The sequence below is a fragment of the Lepidochelys kempii genome, chromosome 3 (assembly GCF_965140285.1).
Source record: "Lepidochelys kempii isolate rLepKem1 chromosome 3, rLepKem1.hap1, whole genome shotgun sequence".
Classification (NCBI taxonomy): Eukaryota; Metazoa; Chordata; order Testudines; family Cheloniidae; genus Lepidochelys; species Lepidochelys kempii.
The window spans coordinates 6,540,532-6,558,437 of record NC_136382.1 but is presented as its reverse complement, the minus strand read 5'-3'; the positions used below and the strand labels follow the sequence as shown (position 1 = coordinate 6,558,437).

Below are 17,906 nucleotides of genomic sequence, written 5' to 3'. Positions count from 1 at the left end.
GTGCAACCCTACAATAACACCCCAGCGTGCGCAGCCCAAGGCTTGGGAGAAACCCTGCAGTAACAAACCGGCCTGTGTGCCTCCAGGGAGGAGAGAGGCTGGTATTAAGAAAGAAATCGCTTTTCTTTGCAAGCTGCTCTGGGTAGATCATGCACTAGGCGAGGGTGGGAGTAGTGAAATCTATGAACCAATCTGAGAAACACCCTTCATCCTGTCCCCTTAATTAAAAGCTGGGCAGCAGCAGGGAGGCCTTGGCCAGGGGGATTGAGTGGAGCGGCTGAATGATAACCAGAGCCCCTGAAGGCAACGCTTTGAAACTCCTATCTCCCTTCTTGGGTTTCTTCCCTTTCTTGCAAATCCACTTACGCAGCGCTTTCTAATCAAATCACCCACCAATGCATGCTGCAGAAGGGCGCTATAAATAGCAGCAGCGATAAGCATTCATTACGCAGCTCCAGCTGGAGGCACGTGCCCAGAAACGGGGCTCCTGCAAAAACCTGCAGGAGAGCTGGAGGGGTGGCCTATGCAGAGGGCTGCAGGGTTCTACTCCGGGCACTGAGGGCCGGTCCAAAGGAGAAAGATGCCCTGGTAGGACTTGAAGTTGGCTTTGAAACCAGCCTAGAGCGAACCTCTGTGTGGATTTCAGTGTGAACAGCTAATCTGGGTTTAGCTGAAACCTGTTCTCAAGCCATGCAAGCGAAACTGAAATAAAGGAGTCTCACACCAAAAGAAACGAGACTCGCAGCGAACGAGGAGTGTGGGCCCGCCTTTTGGACCAGTTTAACCGTATTGGTTTAACGTCACACTGTGAGTTCTACCGGTGCCGTGTTCTCACCTAGACATGCCAGGGCTGCATGTGAGGCTCACGTGACCCCCGGTACGGATACATTCTGTGAAAGCAGAGTGGTAGGTGCAGTGAGTTTGTTGGGCCTGTTAGGCGCTGCTGTTACAAACTAGAGAACCCTTTGCCAGCTGGCACCACTGGGCCTCTGTCCCACTGCCCCTGTAGCCGTTGGGCCGAACATCATGAGCTCTGGTGCATAAAGTCGAGGCACCTAAATCCACGTTTAAGTGCCTAAATAAGCGGTGTTGCGGTCACAGGCGCTGAGCACCCTCCGTGGGAGCTGCAGCTGCCACGCGCCTCTGGAGAGGAGGCCGCTCCTATAGCTGTTTAAATGAGGAGCCTGAACTCCTGGGCCGGCAGGAAACTCACACGCCATCCACCCGTCACCACAGGGCTCCCTGTCTCGGCCTAAATCCCATTCACAGAGCGTCACCCGGCTTTACAACTCGGCACGGACAGAGAGGGTGGGTGCAGGGAGTCTGCAGAGGCACTCTGCAAGCCCTTAGTCCTTTGTTGGAGCCACGGCCTCGGGATCATTTGCAGTTGATCCTGCCCATGACGGTGCCTAGCAGATGTTCTCACCCTCTCTCTCTTTCTCTCTGCAGGAGGGCTTCTGGCTGGCAAGCCAGAAGACCCACCTCCAAGCCAGATCCTACAGGGAGCGGATCTCCAGTACTTCATCCAGCAGTATAAAAAGTCTGGCTTCAGGTAAAAGCTAAGCTAAAGAACGAAGCAAGAGTCTGGCGCTGGCGAGAGGGAGGTAACTTTGGCTCTGCCTGGGATGTTCCCAGGGAAGTTGTTGTAAGGCCCTCGGCTGTTTCATTTGCAAACAAACCGCTCTGTCCCCTGCCTGGGGCTCCTGAGAATCTCCCCACTGCGTGGAGGCCTTGCACGTGTTCCCAAGTGGATCCTAAGATGAACCACCATAGAAAGCCCAGCAAAGAGGGCTGTGGGGGGCCTGCCCTGGGGTCGCAAGGAAATACCAACTCAGCCAAAATCTCGGCCCGCCGATTCAGCTGCGCCTCCCCAAGGAATGCAGCAACTGAGAACGTCTCGGGGATCCCTACTAACGGTTTTAGTCCCTCCCACCTTTCTCTCTCTGTCTCACCCTTAGGAGACCGCTGAACTGGTACCGGAACATGCAAGCCAATTGGCAGTGGAGTCTCTCTGCAAAAGACAGGAAGGTGAGAGCGGATCCTAGTGCTGCTGTCCCTCGGCAGCTGCCTCTGGGCTCTGATCTCGGAGCAGGGGCCGGAGCTGGGTTCGCATTCTCCATCCCGGACCCTGGGCCACTCGCAGATGAGGGAACGTGCTGGGAGCAGCCCGCGGTGCAGAATTAACAGTAGTGTCGGAGAAAAAAACCAGAGTTCTCACTCTCGGGGTGGGTGCAGCAAATCGGATACACGTTATTACCTCAAGCAATTGCACAGAGGGAGAGAGTGCACTCGGACACAGGGTTTCCCCCACCTAGGCAGGTCTCTACAAGAAAACAATTAGAGCAAGTGTTTATACCTTTATTACAGACAATAATAAGCAACAACTGCATATTGTTTATACATATTCCTTCATGATCTCTTATTTTTCTTACCATTTCTCTTACAGTCTGCATTCTATTCTTATCTAATACAAGGTCACAACAGCCTCTTTCACAGTTGTTTTCCACTCGCTTTGCGCTATCCCCGCTGCTACAAATCTCACGTTATTAAAGCTAGAGTTAGCCTGACTCCTGCTCAATAGAGAGACCTGCATCCAAATTCCCTTTATCTACTTCCACAATAGCTTGGTAACAGGCGCTAGGCTCATCTGTCTATCCTCCTCTAGGCTTGCAGGCACATTGGGATCCGGCATCTGGAATGTCTGTGTTCTCTGCCAGAGGCAAAGTGTTGGCAAAGGGCAGGGTGCCCTTCGTGGTACCCCCATGTGGGAGCCTGACCTGGGGATCCTGTGGGTCTGTGGGTCATCCCGCAGTTGGGACTGAGACACACCCATCCCCACTCAGTACATCCCATGGAGTGAACTGGCAACTGGTTCCTTCTCAGCCTCTAGGAGCATTGTGTCTATTCCCCCAGGGGCTCCTTTCCACGCAAGAAAGGAAAAGTTTCCAGAGGGTGAGAATATGGGGCTGTGGAGGGCTGAAATCCCTGTCACCTGGTCAAAACACCCGGAGTCAACCATCCTCCACTGGCCAGGAGCGGGACGGGGTGCTGCAGTAGGTTATGGACTTAGGGCCAGATTTGTAAAGGTACTGCGATGCCTGCTTTAGGTACCTAAATACCTTTAAGAATCTGCCTGACCACCCCAGCAGGATTTGAACACAGTCCCAGAATTTGCTTTCAGCAGTTGCCAAACTGCCCTGCCGCAGTGCCCGGTGTTGTTCTGCCCCTTCTTGCTTTCCCTTATTCTCCACGCCGGAACTTGGGGTCAGCCTGGCTGTGCTCGGAAGAACAGGAGTTGGCACTCATGCAGCCCTCTTCCTCCGGAAATCTCAAAATGCTTTACAGAGCTGGGGAAACTGAGGCACAGAGAAGTGAGGTGGCATGACAAGGTCTCACAGCAGTTCTGTACTCTAACCACTCAGCGAGGCTGCCTTCGCAAGAGGGCAGTACCAGCCACCCAAAGGGCACTGAGCGGTTAACCAACTGGCTGGAGCAGTGAATGCGCCGGCATGCGCCGGCTCTGTGACCTCGCTTCCTTTTCAGTCTCAACAAATATAAACGACAACTCTTGAGTTCATGGGTGGCCTCTAGCCTAGGGCACTTCCTCCACTGCAGATCAGCTGAGGCATTGATTGGCTGGGTCGTGATTTATATTAGACAGTGGTCATGTCCCAGCCGTTCTCCCTCGCCCCCAGGGCAGTGTGTGACAGCATGTCCCTCTGGGGTTCTGGTCTTGCTTGCATTGTCCCTGCCCTGCTCTCTTTGGGTCAGCAGCTACCCTGGGGAATTCAGAGAAGAGGGACAGAAAAGGGTCATTAGAGCCCAGCTACTCCCTCTGTCCAGCTGTTTTCTCAGGGCTGGTTGACGCGGGAGGTCAGGCTGGTTGGTCAGCGTGGTCTCAGATCGAGGAATGATCGTTTGGGGCCAGTGCAGAATTGCTCTCTACAGTCTGTCTGCTGGTGCTCTGGCTGGGATGGCCACAGGGCTTGGATGGGCATAAATTGTCCTAACTGGGGCAGTTCAAAAGGGCTCCTTGTACCTCCGGATGGGCGAGCATCCCCGAGTGATTTCCTGTACAGTAGAGCAGAAATGCCTGCCAAGGTCGCAAAGCTTTGGGGCTTCAGCCTGTAGCTCTCCCTCAGGGGCGGTGGGTATCAAAGCCTCTCCTAACCCATGCTGCAGCCCCACCCACACTTCCCCTCTCCCCTGAAGCCAGTGAGGGCTCAGATCCAGCTGGTGGCCTGGAGCTCGGGGCTTCGAGCAGCCAGTGGCCTGGGGGTCGGGGCGGGTGGGCCAGGGCTCCTCCATCCGCAGGGGTGGGGGCGGTTGGGGCTCTCATAGGTGGGGGGGGGCAGGGCCTTGGGAGGTGGTGGGGGGGCAGAGGACTAGCCTCCCCGAAGGGGGGTGGTTCACGCGCCGCCCATGCTCTCCATACACCGGATAACTGGATTGAAATTCAAGTGTGGTTATCTGCAAAGGAGCAATTGCAACAAGCCCTGGGGCTCCCCTTCTGCAGGTGTTTCATGCGCACCATTGTGCGTGGCCTTTGGGCAGCGCATCATCACCTGGGGAGGGAGGCAGGCAGGCAGCAGAGTGGGACAGCCAGGTGGCAGGGCTGCCACTTCTCCAGACTCACTGCCGTGTGGCAGCCCCTGGCTCTCCCAGCTCCTGTCCCTGCCGTGGCTTGTAAAGGCCTGTTGGTCTGAGAGCAATCCACTCTCCCTAGCCGTGTTCCCCGTCCTTGCAGTTCTGGGCTCCTAAGGTGGTGCAGGAGGCCACGCAGTGAGCCGGGCAGCTGCCAGGTAACCACAGTTCTTGTCCCCTGCCCACCGCACTCCCCTGGAGTCCAGGCGAGTCTGCCCCACTCCGCACTGCTGGTAGTGGCTATTGATCGCTACCCCGCTGGGGAAGGAGATGGTTTACAGAGCGGACGATTTGATCTGGGGGCGTCTCGTTTCCTAGCCCTGTCTTGATCCCCCTGCAGATCCTGGTTCCAGCTTTGATGGTTACTGCTGGGAAGGACTTTGTTCTCCATCCTAAGCTGAGTAAAGGCATGGAGGAGTGGGTAAGTGATCACCCTTATCCACCCTGATAAGACGCTGCCTGATGGCGTCCTGGTTCCCCGGCGGCCAGGGATCTCCAGTGTCGTTGGGCTGACGTCGGTTCCCTCAGACTCCGTCCCAGTTGAATGCATCCTTCGTAAGTGGCTCATGCTTCACGTGTGAAGCAACTGTGGGGAGTTCCCAGAAGCAGGAGGGCCTTGAACCAAAGCCTGCAGCTTCCTTGACTAACGAGCTGCATAAATCCCGTAAGCTGTGCCAGCTGAGAAGGGCGATCAGACCTCATACTTCAGGCCACATGCAGGGGTCAGGCCGAAATGCTCTTCGAGCTAGGTATAGCACCACACACCAGGGCCAGGGAGTTGACCTTCCTCTCAGGCGTCAGGAATTGGCCACCGCTGGGGTCATGGTGCCAGGCTCGATGGGGCTGATCCCATACGGCCGGTCCTAAGCAGCAACCTGTTCTAAAAGCCTTTGTACCTTTGAGGGGCACGGCAGCCTCTCTGGAGCGAAACCGTGTCTCATTGTTCTTCTGCACCTCTGTCCAGATTCCCCAGCTGACCCGGGGCCACATTGAAGAGTGCGGACACTGGATTCAGATGGAAAGGTACCTCATGCACAGCGGGGGCGGGTTGGCGAGCGGTTAAAGACCCGCTGGGGGCCTGAATGTAAGCGCTGCTTGGAAGCCAGCTCTCGCTCCAGTGACCTTGCACAGAGCGAGCTTTCGGCAAGTCTAAATAGGTGTGGTGAGGGAGTGGGGCGCCGTGGCTGGTGTTTGCTAAAGGCTCGGATGGGTCTGGTGACTGAGAACGCTCGCAGCCCTGCAAGCGGAGCTAGTAAGGGCAGTCAGCTCTTGTGGTCTGATCCGTGAACTGATTTGCCCACAGGGATCATCATGGATTATTGCCCCTGCACCCCCGGCTCGATGATGAAGCCTTGTGCAATTAGCTAAATGAATTAGTGACAAGTATGAGCCTATGCTGGAGGGACCAGACCAAATGGGTCATGGCAGATCACTGCGTATTTGGCTCTGATTTTCAGTGGGCTGAGCGCCCCCAGCTCCCATTGACTTCAGAGGGAGCCAGGGTGGCTCAGCACCTCCATGAATTAGGCCTGTGCATATGGCAGCATTACCGCCCGGGGCCACAACACAGCTCCTGACTTTGCCGCGAGCCTTCGTCTTCATCCCATGGCCCAGCACAAGAATTCGGAGAGGCTACCCCCACCGAGCCAGCTGCTGCGGCACTTAGGCAAAATCCCCCGGTGAGGTCAATGGAGGTTCTGCCTGCATGGGGACTGTTGGATTTGACCCCAAATGCACGTCCCGCCCACCAGCTCACAAGAGCGTTCATTACCGCCCCGGTCGTGCCGCACGGGGAGCTCCCCTGGGCTGCAGGGCAAGTCTTCAGTGACATCAGCCCAGCTGGGACCTCCGGCAGCTCGTGTGCGATCCAAGCATCCCTGCCTTACTGTGCTGCAGCTTCCAAGCTTGTCCTCTGGCAGCTTGCGATTGTGTAAAGAATGGTGCGGTCCAGCCCGCTGGGGGGCGTGGGGTTTTTTTATGAGCTCTATTAAAGTAGCCTCATTAGCTTAGCCCATGTCCTCAGCTGGCCCTTATTTCAACACAAGTAATTATCAGCGAAAGAGAGCCAAAGATGAGCCAGGCTGGGAGGGATCGTCTCACAAGAACGGATTAGAACAGCTAAGTGTGTGCGGCTCACATACCCAGTGACGGAGAGGCAATTACCATCAGCATCTCCAGGTCACTGGAGGGGGAAGGGAATTGTGGACGGTGAGGCAAGCGGGCCTGAGCCGGAGTCATGGGGGTTCGTTAGGAAAAGGCAAAACTTAGTCAAAGTTCAACCTATACATTCTGTGGTCCTTATATGGCCCCTTTTACTGGAGTGTCTGAGTACCCCAGTCGCGAGCATTGTGAACTGGTGGGTGCTCTCCGGCCCCGGGGAGTTCAGACAGTAATTGAGGTACTAATATTTATCAAAAGGACTGTGTCACTATTTAATGTATCCTGATCTACACCCAAAGTCTCTAGTTCTCTTACCTCTCTGGCAAGGCCTCAGTTTCCAGGGGAGGCTTCTGCACCGAGGGTCTAGGAGGAGTGTGAATGGCAAATTCAATTTGACTTTCGTTTAGCAATAAACCATTATACTACATTTCCCTCATGGAGTACGTTCTTGTCTCTGACACTGATTCCTCCTAGTGCAGGGTGAATGCATTTGAGGGGCTACTAGTAATGCTCCTGATATTTATGTCATGGGATGTGGGCTCCTCCAAATTCTCACAAGAATAGTGTATCTTAGCTCATCCATCCTTTATCGGACTACTTCATTTCTTCACATTCTTCCTCGGTATATTTTCCATTTTAAATAGGGGCCAGAATGGCCATCTCCAGGCTTTCTTCTAGGAAATGCAAACAAGTGTGCTGTATGCAGTGGATACAGGCACCCTTTCTGAAGTTTATGCTGCTTCTCTTCCCTAGAGCCTTAGAGAACGTGGGCACTAGCTACCGAGCTATGGATTTGTACTAACACTTAGCTCTACAGTCTGGAACACTGAAATGGTCTGCAAAGATCCTTCCTCTAAGAAATGGAAGCGTTACACTGTAAATTTAACAGCTGTAAAGAGTTCATAGACTTGGGAAGAGGGTGCATTTATTTCATTTTAATTGCACTGTCCTGATAGGGGCCAGTCTCCCAGGTGCTCTCGTATTAGAACCTGCCCCCCAAACCTAATACGTTTTCCCCAGCAGGTGCTGATCTTTTCTTCAACCCCTGCCCCTTTCTGCCCCTGTTTTTCCTTAGGTTCTGCTTCAGAGTGCATCCTTCCTCATCCTTCTCCCCCTCTTGCAAGGAACTGGGTCTGATTTATGTAGGCCCAGACACCCTCCACACACACACACACACACACACACACACACACTGGCAGCAGTCTCTGAGAGGACTGGATAATTTGTCAGCTCCTTTTTTTCTTCTCTCCCTCCCAGCATGTGACCCTTCACTCTGTCACAAACATATTTATCTTCACACACCCCTGGGAGGGAGGGCGTGACTAGTATCTCCATTTTACAGATGGGGAAACTGAGGCACAGTGAGGTTAAGTGACTTGCCCAAGGTCACACAGGCAGTCAGAGTTGAGTTGAGCTCAAGTCTCTGCTGATCACCCTAACTGCTGGCCCATCCTTCCTCCCAAGGAGTTTGAGAAGCCATCTGCCTAGGGAAGTGGGGGGAGCACCATCACTTGGGATGTGTAAGACGTGCTAACCATATTGCTACCTCTACCGTCCCCTTCCACAAGAGCAGCGAGTTCTTTCTTCCCCTTAGCTGTTGCTGACTTTTAGCAGGACATTGCAGGTATTTGAAAGGGCCTGGCCCAAGCAAATAGAGACCCACAATGGGAGGTGGGGGCCAAAGGTGTAAATTAAAGGCTCCACCCTTTCTTTAATTTAAACCTTTATATCATTGGAAAGGAAACGACACAGCTGAGATTCCTTTACCCTTGCCCATCAGCCAGTGGGTGAAACCACCATCCCTAGGTCTCTGTCTCTTGTCTATGTAAGTCTCCATTCCGTTTCTCTCCTAGAGCTCAGCCCCACAGAAAGGATCCATCCTCCCAAATTACCCACCTACCCCTTCTTCATGCCCCAGAACCTCTGCACCTCTGAGAGAGAGCACTTCATCTTCTCCAGGGAGGCTTCTTGGGAAATAACTCCCCACTGACTGCTCATCCATGACTCCTTGAATTAAATCACGGGTCTGCCTGAATGTCAGAAAAGCTTTAAAAAAGCCGATAGACTGAAAGGCAGTTAAGTCAGCAGGCGCAATTGGATTTCTGCAAAGTGCATGTGTAATATGATAAATACTAACGGCCGATAGATAAATCTCTCTGCAGCACCACTTGAATCAGACTCGGTTTCTGCTGTTTTACAAGATAATATAAAATCTCTCGTCAACTAAATTGCAAGGCGGAATATTCTCCTGGCTTTACAGGGTACGAATGCCAGTGTTAGGAGTGCCTAGTGCAGTAAAGGTCAGAGTCGTTAGACAGTCCAAAGGCTGGAGAGAGATCAGTGCTGAATAATGTTACTTTCTATTAGCACGTATACCAGAACAGGCTCACACCTCTCTCGGCATGCACCGGCTGCCTGCAGAGTGGGTTTGTAATGGAAACTAGATTGTAGCGTTTTGTACTAAAGCGTAATAATTTATATGTGAGGTTTGAGTGCCTGATCCGAAGCTGCATGGAGCGCCTCCCATTGACAGGCCCAGAGAGCAGTGACGTTGCAGGAGAAGGATGTTAAGCAGAGACCACCTTGAAAAGAACCAGCAGAGGATTCGTTAGTTGCCTGCATGACTGTTGGAATGGATTGAAGAGCTTCCTCCACTTCCCTCTCCCCCAGGGCGGTTTGAATTATTTTGCCATGGGACCTAAACGCTCTTTAAATTTTGGGAGAGTTTGGATCCCATCTGATTTTCCCAACTGGTCTCACTGGGCCTGATTTGTCTTCTGGTGTAAAGCTGGGGTAACTCCATTCAAGTCAAGGCAGTTCCACTGGGATACAGGAGAGGAGAATTGGGCCCATAAGCATTATGTGACAGTGCATCAGTAAAGAGTTACAGCATTCACCCAGCGTTTTTTTGCTTTCAAAGACTAATTAGTCTCTGCTCCCAACTCCCCGTATGATAGACATTATAATCTTCATTCCACAGATAAGGCAGCGGAAGCAAAGAGAGATTAATTGGCTTGCATCAAGCCCCACACAGGTCACTGGCAGAGGTCTAGTCATGTTAGAACTCAAGGTTTCCTGGCTCCTTCTCCTTCAGTTCTGTATGCTCGCATGCACCCATGTGGAGTATCACACCTTGGTATGGTTGTATAGTTCACAAAAGCCCAATCACTGCACTGGAACGTGATTTTTTTCAAGTGTTCAGGTTGATTGCAAAACCAGGTTTCCTCAAATAAGACAAAGTGTGAGTTCCTCGTTCAGGATGACACACCAATCCCGATGAACTTCTGAAACAAAGCTGGGTTGGAGTCATTCACTGGCCAACCAGCATCTGTACCATCTCCTTGGGTGAAAACTTGCTTCTTCCTTAGTGTTCAAATAACTCAGGAATGTCAGAATGGATGTTTTCAAAACTTAAATGGTTCCATGGCTGTTTAATGTGATTACATCTTATTTATTTTGTTTCTCTCTTGCGCTCTGGCAGAAGTTCCTCATGTTGCAAACTCATCACATGTTTGCAGTTTAGTGGCTTCTGCTTGTCTCAGTTTCAAGCTCCCAACATGTAATTCTTGGGAAATCCCTTGAAAACTGCCTTGTGTATGAACCAGACTTCACACCAACTATGCTGACTGACACCATCTGAGGATTTGGCTCTAAAAGCTGAATTAAATAGAGAACTCTAGGATGCCAGCTACATGCAAAATGCAATCTTCAGGGGATTTCCCAAGGATTCCAGACATTGTGACAAGTTGAAGCTACGAAAGCACAAATTGTTGGTGAGCTTGCAACATGAGCTTGCAAAACCAGCAATCTGTACTCTTAGTATTCCCTAAATTGGTTTTTAACTGTGTGAAAGGGCAATGCTGACCTTGCTAGATCCCAATAGAGTAGATCAAAACATCACCTCAAAAATAACATTTATTTCTTGCTCGATGCTCTATTTGTGGGCTTTGTTCTCACCCCATGCCAGTCAGATCTGTAGAATAATCAACCAGCGGAAACCCTGTTCCTGGATACTTCAAACTCTACCAGATGAGGCACTGGCGAAGATAGTAGAAGGACCAGTTCTGCATTGATCAATGGTCAATATGACTTAGGAAAAGCTTTAGGTGCCGCAACTGGGGAGCTCAGGTGTTGGTGATAGACCCCAGTGTAAGGACCTGGATGTGGGGAGGGATAGCTCAGTGGTTTGAGCATTGACCTGCTAAACCTAGGGTTGTGAGTTCAATCCTTGAGGGGGCCATTTAGGGATCTGGGGCAAAAATTGGGGATTGGTCCTGCTTTGAGCAGGGGGTTGGACTAGATGACCTCCTGAGGTCCCTTCCAACCCTATGATTCTGTCTATTCTATAGATAGATCTGGTGTCTAGTCCCAGTTCCTTGGGTGTGATTTAGGGCAAGTTTGTTAACGTACACGTGCCACAGTTGCTTCATCAGTAGAATGAAGATCAGCGTTGATGCTTAACTCGGGAGTGCTGTGAAACACTTGGGAGATCCTCAGCTGGAAGGTGCTGAACAAGTGACTGTTAATAACAGGTCTTTTCCGTCTTTAATTTCTCAGAGAAACTCTAACACCGTTCAGTCCACAAGCATTTGTTCTGAGGAGTGTTGACTCTTTGCTGAGCTAGCAGCTCTCACCATTTGTACTAGAAAGAGATTTTTTTTTTAAAATGCGATTAGAAACATGATTTATAGGTCAAGGTTCCGTGCTGACATTTCTCTAACTGTATTAAATGCAACCTCTATTTACCACTCGGTCACTGGCCCCGCCAGCCATCCTGGAGCCAACATGCATGGACTACTGACAACAGATGTCAAAAAGCACTTGTATGAGAGAGCTACTATGTGATTGGCTAATGTGGAAGACAAGTGATCCTCTGAGCCAATCAACAAGCAGCCTTTTGATCATGGTCCAGTGAGTAATTCTGAGATACCAGCATCCGTCAGACAAAGGGGTGACATTATCTAGCACTGACAGGTTTCAGAGTTAGTCTGTATCAGCAAAAAGAACAGGAAGACTCCACAAAAGCTTATGCTCAGATAAATGTTAGTGTCTAAGGTGCCACAAGTCCTCCTGTTCTTATTATCTAGCACAGTCTCCCTCTGAGACTGGAGTCAGCAGAAGCGATGTCTGTCATCATCAGTGTCTATCACTGGAAATAAATACTTGGGGTTCACTCCATCTGGAGGCGATGCCCTGTCACTTTCCCAGTGACATTGTCTCTTGGGTGGTTCTTTTACTGACTGCTATCAAGATGTGCCCGGGACGTGGAAGATCATTCATATCCTGGGGGGAGGGGGAAAGGGCTGCTCGTTGAATTGTGGCTGTAGCAGATAATTAGACACCACCTTGCTCTCTTAATCCTGCTACTGAACTTGGCACCTTTCGCTTAAAGACTTCCTTTTGCTTTACAGCACTAGCTTGTCAACCCTCACTTGCACCGTCTTTGCCATCCTGTGTTGATCACGCCACTCTGGGGTGGAGTGGGCTGCTGTAGCTGTTTGGCAGCGCTGCTATACCAGGCAGCACTGTAGGGTGGGAAATGAATCCCATATCCAAGGGGAATTTCAGGGAGGCAGAAGGGAATCACCCACACTGGAATTTGTTGCTTTCCTCTGATGTTGGCCACTGCTGAACAAGGTGGGCTGATTTGGTCTGTCTCAGATGTTTCCACAGCACCTCTCACCATGGTATCCAGGGACCAACCCATTAATGCAAATGTTCTGCTTCTCTTTGCATGAATCCTGGGTGTCTCCAAAAGGAGGTGTTCAAAGCCTAGGAGGTAAAGGAGCCTTCAACACCCAGTTCACTGACCTATTTTTGACAATCACCGGGACTGTGACCATCTTACGGGCCTCACAGTTCAATCCTTGAAGAAAAATCACAGCCCAAGCTTTCCCCCACATACCGGCTGAGGTCACTGTGCCCTATTGCCAAGCATCGTTAGAGCCGAGCAGACCGAGCCCCCCGCACCTTTGTGTCTGTCACATGCATGTGTCTGCTTCTCACCACTGGATAAAATATCAAGTATCTGCATGGATGGGAACAAAATGATTGACTGGTTCGTACCGAGGAGACAGTAGGCACTGACAAGTGGGTCTTCCCCTTTGAAGACGTCTAGCAGGGTTGTGTTGGCTGATCCATTGGCCTGAAATGGATTTGCTGGAGGATTGATGCAGACCCCCTCCCATGCACATTCCAACTTGGATGAGAGGGAACAAAGGTCAGTGAGTTAATGCTGACCTGTGTTTCTCTACTGGGGAAAAAAGCCAGATGATGGATTCATATCACAGGATGAGGAAATACTTTCCAGTCCAGCAGTAACTCAGGAGGATGTTAAACAGCAGCTCCTAATGATATTAGACATTTTAAATTAGCAGCTCCAGATAACTTGCATCCAAGAGTTTTAGAAGAGCTGACCAAGGAGCTCACTGGTGTCAAAACTGGGATATGGATGGTCTGACCTAGCGGGTAGAACCAGGAGTCTGGGCTAGTGGTCGGAGCAGAAGTAGGGCCTGATAGTTTGAACAGGAATCAGGGGTCAAGCCAAGGGGTCAGAGCTGGCGTCGGAAACCAAGAGTCAAGTTGAAGATTGGAGCCAGAGTCAGGGATCAGGAGTCTAGCTGAAGATCGTAGCTGGCAGCTGGGATCAGGAATCAAGCTAAGGGTTAGAGCTGGGACCAATGCAGGGAATAAGAAAGAGCTATGTTGTAGCAGAAGACTGGGTACTACCAAGTTGCACAGACAGCTTCCTAGAACTCCTTCCATGCTTAAATAGTGCACCTGGACCAATCAGAAGTTGGTGGGAGGTGCTACCAATCAGGCCCTCTGTGGATGGCACTTCCTGTGGTTCTTAGTCTCCCAGGCTTTATAGTGCTTTGATTGCCGCTCTGCCATGTGGTAGCATAGATGCTTCAGTTGCTCAGAGCCCTGCAGATCTGGGTTCTAGCCTGTGAGTCCCTCCAGTCTGGACCATTAGGGTTGATTTTTTTTCAATAAGTTGTCGTAACTCCCCTGGCCTTTAAAAAGGGTAAACAGGATGACCCAGGTAGTCTCAGACTTGTCAGCCTGGCATCGATCCTGGGCAAAACAATGGAGTGACTGATAAGGGACTCTAATAATAAGGGCAGAGCTCTTCTTGACCTGCTGCTCACAAACTTGGAAGAATTAGTAGGGGAAGCAAAAGTGGATGGGAACCTGGGAGGCAGTGACCATGAGATGGTCGAGTTCAGGATCCTGACACAAGGAAGAAAGGAGAGCAGCAGAATATGAACCCTGGACTTCAGAAAAGCAGACTTTGACTCCTTCAGGGAACTGATGGGCAGGATCCCCTGGGAGAACAAGAGGGGAAAAGGAATCCAGGAGAGCTGGCTGTATTTTAAAGAATCCTTATTGAGGATGCAGGGACAAACCATCCCGATGTGTAGAAAGAAAATATGGCAGGCGACCACCTTGGCTTAACAGTGAAATCCTTGCTGATCTTAAACACAAAAAAGAAGCTTACGAGAAGTGGAAGATTGGACAAATGACCAGGGAGGAGTATAAAAATATTGCTCAGACATGCAGGAGTGAAATCAGGAAGGCCAAATCACACTTGGAGTTGCAGCTAGCAAGAGATGTTAAGAGTAACAAGAAGGGTTTCTTCAGGTATGTTAGCAACAAGAAGAAAGTCAAGGAAAGTGTGGGCCCCTTACTGAATGAGGGAGGCAATCTAGTGACCGAGAATGTGGAAAAAGCTAATGTACTCAATGCCTTTTTTTGCCTCTGTCTTCACGAACAAGGTCAGCTCCCAGACTACTGCACTGGGTAACACAGCATGGGGAGGAGGTGACCAGCCCTCTGTGGAGAAAGAAGTGGTTTGGGACTATTTAGAAAAGCTGGACGAGCACAAGTCCATGGGGCCGGATGCGCTGCATCCGAGAGTGGTAAAGGAGTTGGCGGCTGTGATTCAAGAGCCATTGGCCATTATCTTTGAAAACTCATGGCATCGGGGGAAGTCCCAGATGACTGGGAAAAGGCTCACGTAGTGCCCATCTTTTTTTTTTAAAAAAAAAAAAGGGAAGGAGGAGGATCCGGGGAACTACAGGCCAGTCAGCCTCATCTCAGTCCCTGGAAAAATCATGGAGCAGGTCCTCAAGGAATCAATTCTGAAGCACTTAGAGGAGAGGAAAGTGATCAGGAACAGTCAGCATGGATTCACCAAGGGCAAGTCATGTCTGACTAGTCTAATTGCCTTCTAAGATGAGATAACTGGCTCTGTGAATGAGGGGAAAGCGGTGGACGTGTTGTTCCTTGACTTTAGAAAAGCTTTTGACACGGTCTCCCACAGTATTCTTGCCAGCAAGTTAAAGAAGTATGGGGTGGATGAATGGACTATAAGGTGGATAGAAAGCTGGCTAGATCGTCGGGCTCAATGGGTAGTGATCAATGGCTCCATGTCTAGTTGGCAGCCGGTATCAAGCGAAATGCCAAAAGGGCTGGTTTTGTTCAATATCTTCATTAATGATCTGGAGGATGGCGTGGATTGCACCCTCAGCAAGTTTGCATATGACACTAAACTGTCAGAAGAGGTAGATACGCTGGAGGGTAGGGATAGGATACAGAGGGACCTAGACAAGTTAGAGGATTGGGCCAAAAGAAATCTGATGAGGTTCAACAAGGACAAGTGGAGAGTCCTGCACTTAGGACGGAAGAATCCCATGCACCGCTACAGACTAGGGACCGACTGGCTAAGCAGCAGTTCTGCAGAAAAGGACCTAGGGGTGACAGTGGACGAGAAGCTGGATATGAGTCAGCAGTGTGCCCTTGTTGCCAAGAAGGCCAATGGCATTTTGGGATGTATAAGTAGGGGCATAGCGAGCAGATCGAGGGACATGATCATTTCCCTCTATTCGACATTGGTGAGGCCTCATCTGGAGTACTGTGTCCAGTTTTGGACCCCACACTACAAGAAGGATGTGAAAAAAATTGGAAAGCGTCCAGTGGAGGGCAACAAAAATGATTAGGGGGCTGGGGCACATGATTTATGAGGAGAGGCTGAGGGAACTGGGATTGTTTAGTCTACAGAAGAGAAGAATGAGGGGGGATTTGATAGCTGCTTTCAACTACCTGAAAGGTGGTTCCAAAGAGGATGGATCTAGACTATTCTCAGTGGTAGCGGATGACAGGACAAGGAGTAATGGTCTCAAGTTGCAGTGGGGGAGATTTAGGTTGAATATTAGGAAAAACTTTTTCACTAGGAGGGTGGTGAAACACTGGAATGCGTTACCTAGGGAGGTGGTGGAATCTCCTTCCTTAGAGGTTTTTAAGGTCAGGCTTGACAAAGCCCTGGCTGGGATGATTGAGTTGGGGATTGGTCCTGCTTTGAGCAGGAGGTTGGACTAGATGACCTCCTGAGGTCTCTTCCAACCCTGATAGTCTATGATTCTATGATAACAAAGAATTTAAAGGAGGGTAATAATTAATGCCAGTAAACATGGATTTATAGAAAATAGATTTTGTCCAATTCATTTTCTGAAGAGATTACAAGTTTGGTTGATAAAAGCAGGAGTGTTGATGTAATAGTATTCGGTAGGGCATTGGACTTGGTACAATGCTTTGATTGAAAAATTAGAACAATAAAATAATTAACGTTCTGTTTAGTCAAAAAGGCATTTTTGGGTCAAATTTTCAGCCTCTTCTAATTGGCAGCCTGCATTTTCCCCACGTTAATGCCACTTTTTATTAACAACTGGCGGTAACGAGGTATCATTTTCTTCTAAACTTTCCATGGGAAATAATATTTCCCCACAGCAAAGCAGGACAGCTGTGAAATCTGTTGGGCTACGGAGCAGTCTCCCTAGGAAATGGATGGAAGCCTAATTCCTTGGGACGTGAAACTAGGCTGGAGAAAGCACAGTAAGGAGTATTCCTAGCTTCACGGAGTGTTTTTGTGTTTTTGTTTTTACAGGGCAGCTGATCTGAATAAGATCCTCATCAAGTGGCTAGAGGATGTTCACGACAATTCTTTGCTGCAGAAGATTTCGAAACTCTGAATTTGCCCTTGGAAGATTTCAACCTCCAGCTTCCTGCTTCATTTGAGTATCTTGCTGCTTGTGCAATGGTGTGGGCCCTGCCAGTTTCGTACTGGGGGCAGCTGCACTCCCTATAAGCTAGGTTTTGCCTCTGGGTTTTGGTTTTCAAGCTAGCCAGCGGAAAAGGTGGGGAAGCCTGGGCCCAGCGAGCCACATCAAGCAGGATAACGGCCTTTCTTTTCGCTTGCGTCTGAATGCAAGCATCTCAGCGAGGGATTTTAGCATCAGGCTCTGATTTGAGGCAGTTCTCCTGCATGTGTTGTGATGTAAGACACTGACCTCTCCCAGCAAATGAGGAGGCCAAATCAAAGTCTGAAAGCCGCAGGGAGCAGTAAATCGAGAGTCGTTATATACTTAGCAAATAACGTAAACTGCAGAAAAATAGAGGGGCCAGGCAGGGCAGGGGAGGAAATTCCCTGGCTAGGAAGTGACTGAGCATTTCAAGCTAGGAAATAGAGTTTAGAGGGGATGGGTGACTTCCCAAGTGCCTCCTAAATCTACAGCTAATTCAGTTAGTAATGATTCTGAACCACTCATCTGAAACCCTGTAAATGTTTTGTAGGGTTAAGCTTCCACCTCTGGCATTCAAACTCACTGGTCTGGGTTTGGTTGGCTCGGCCCCCAAACCAGAAAGGCCTGTTTTCTAGTTCAGACATGGCCAATGCCTTTGCGATAAGAGATGAGTGAAGGAGTTTTTTGTCCCATGAAATCTCCTGAAAGCAGCTAGCGCCCCTTGATGTCCACTGTTCAGATTGGAGACCAGTGATGTCAGTTCTGACCTGGCCGCCTGCCCAAACCTTGGACCCTGGCCAGCTGCTAGTCAAGCCCTAAGTGCTGCCTTGCTTGGGCACGAGTGTTTATTTTCCTTGTGATTGAGGCTTTTGTTGTCAATTTAAGCTGTACATTTGAGGGTTTCATACGGGGTTGGCTGGATACTAATCGCTCTTTTATGCTGCTTTGAAAACTCACTTCTGCTTTTATTATTTCAAGCGTCTTTTGTAAACCAGCAACTGAAATAAATCACAGAATTGA

General features: G+C 50.0%; 1 protein-coding gene across 3 annotated transcripts in view; it reads left to right on the top strand.

Annotated features, from left to right (window-relative positions):
- Positions 1–17,906, top strand: part of EPHX2 (epoxide hydrolase 2) — a 113,434-nt gene extending 95,528 nt beyond the window's left edge. For all 3 annotated transcript variants that reach the window (XM_073335538.2, XM_073335537.2, XM_073335539.2), the window contains 5 exons: positions 1,450–1,552; positions 1,959–2,028; positions 4,985–5,065; positions 5,609–5,667; positions 16,751–17,906. In XM_073335538.2, the coding sequence (XP_073191639.1) occupies positions 1,450–1,552; positions 1,959–2,028; positions 4,985–5,065; positions 5,609–5,667; positions 16,751–16,835 (398 nt within the window). In that variant the 3' untranslated portion in view covers positions 16,836–17,906. The remainder of the gene's footprint in view (positions 1–1,449; positions 1,553–1,958; positions 2,029–4,984; positions 5,066–5,608; positions 5,668–16,750) is intronic.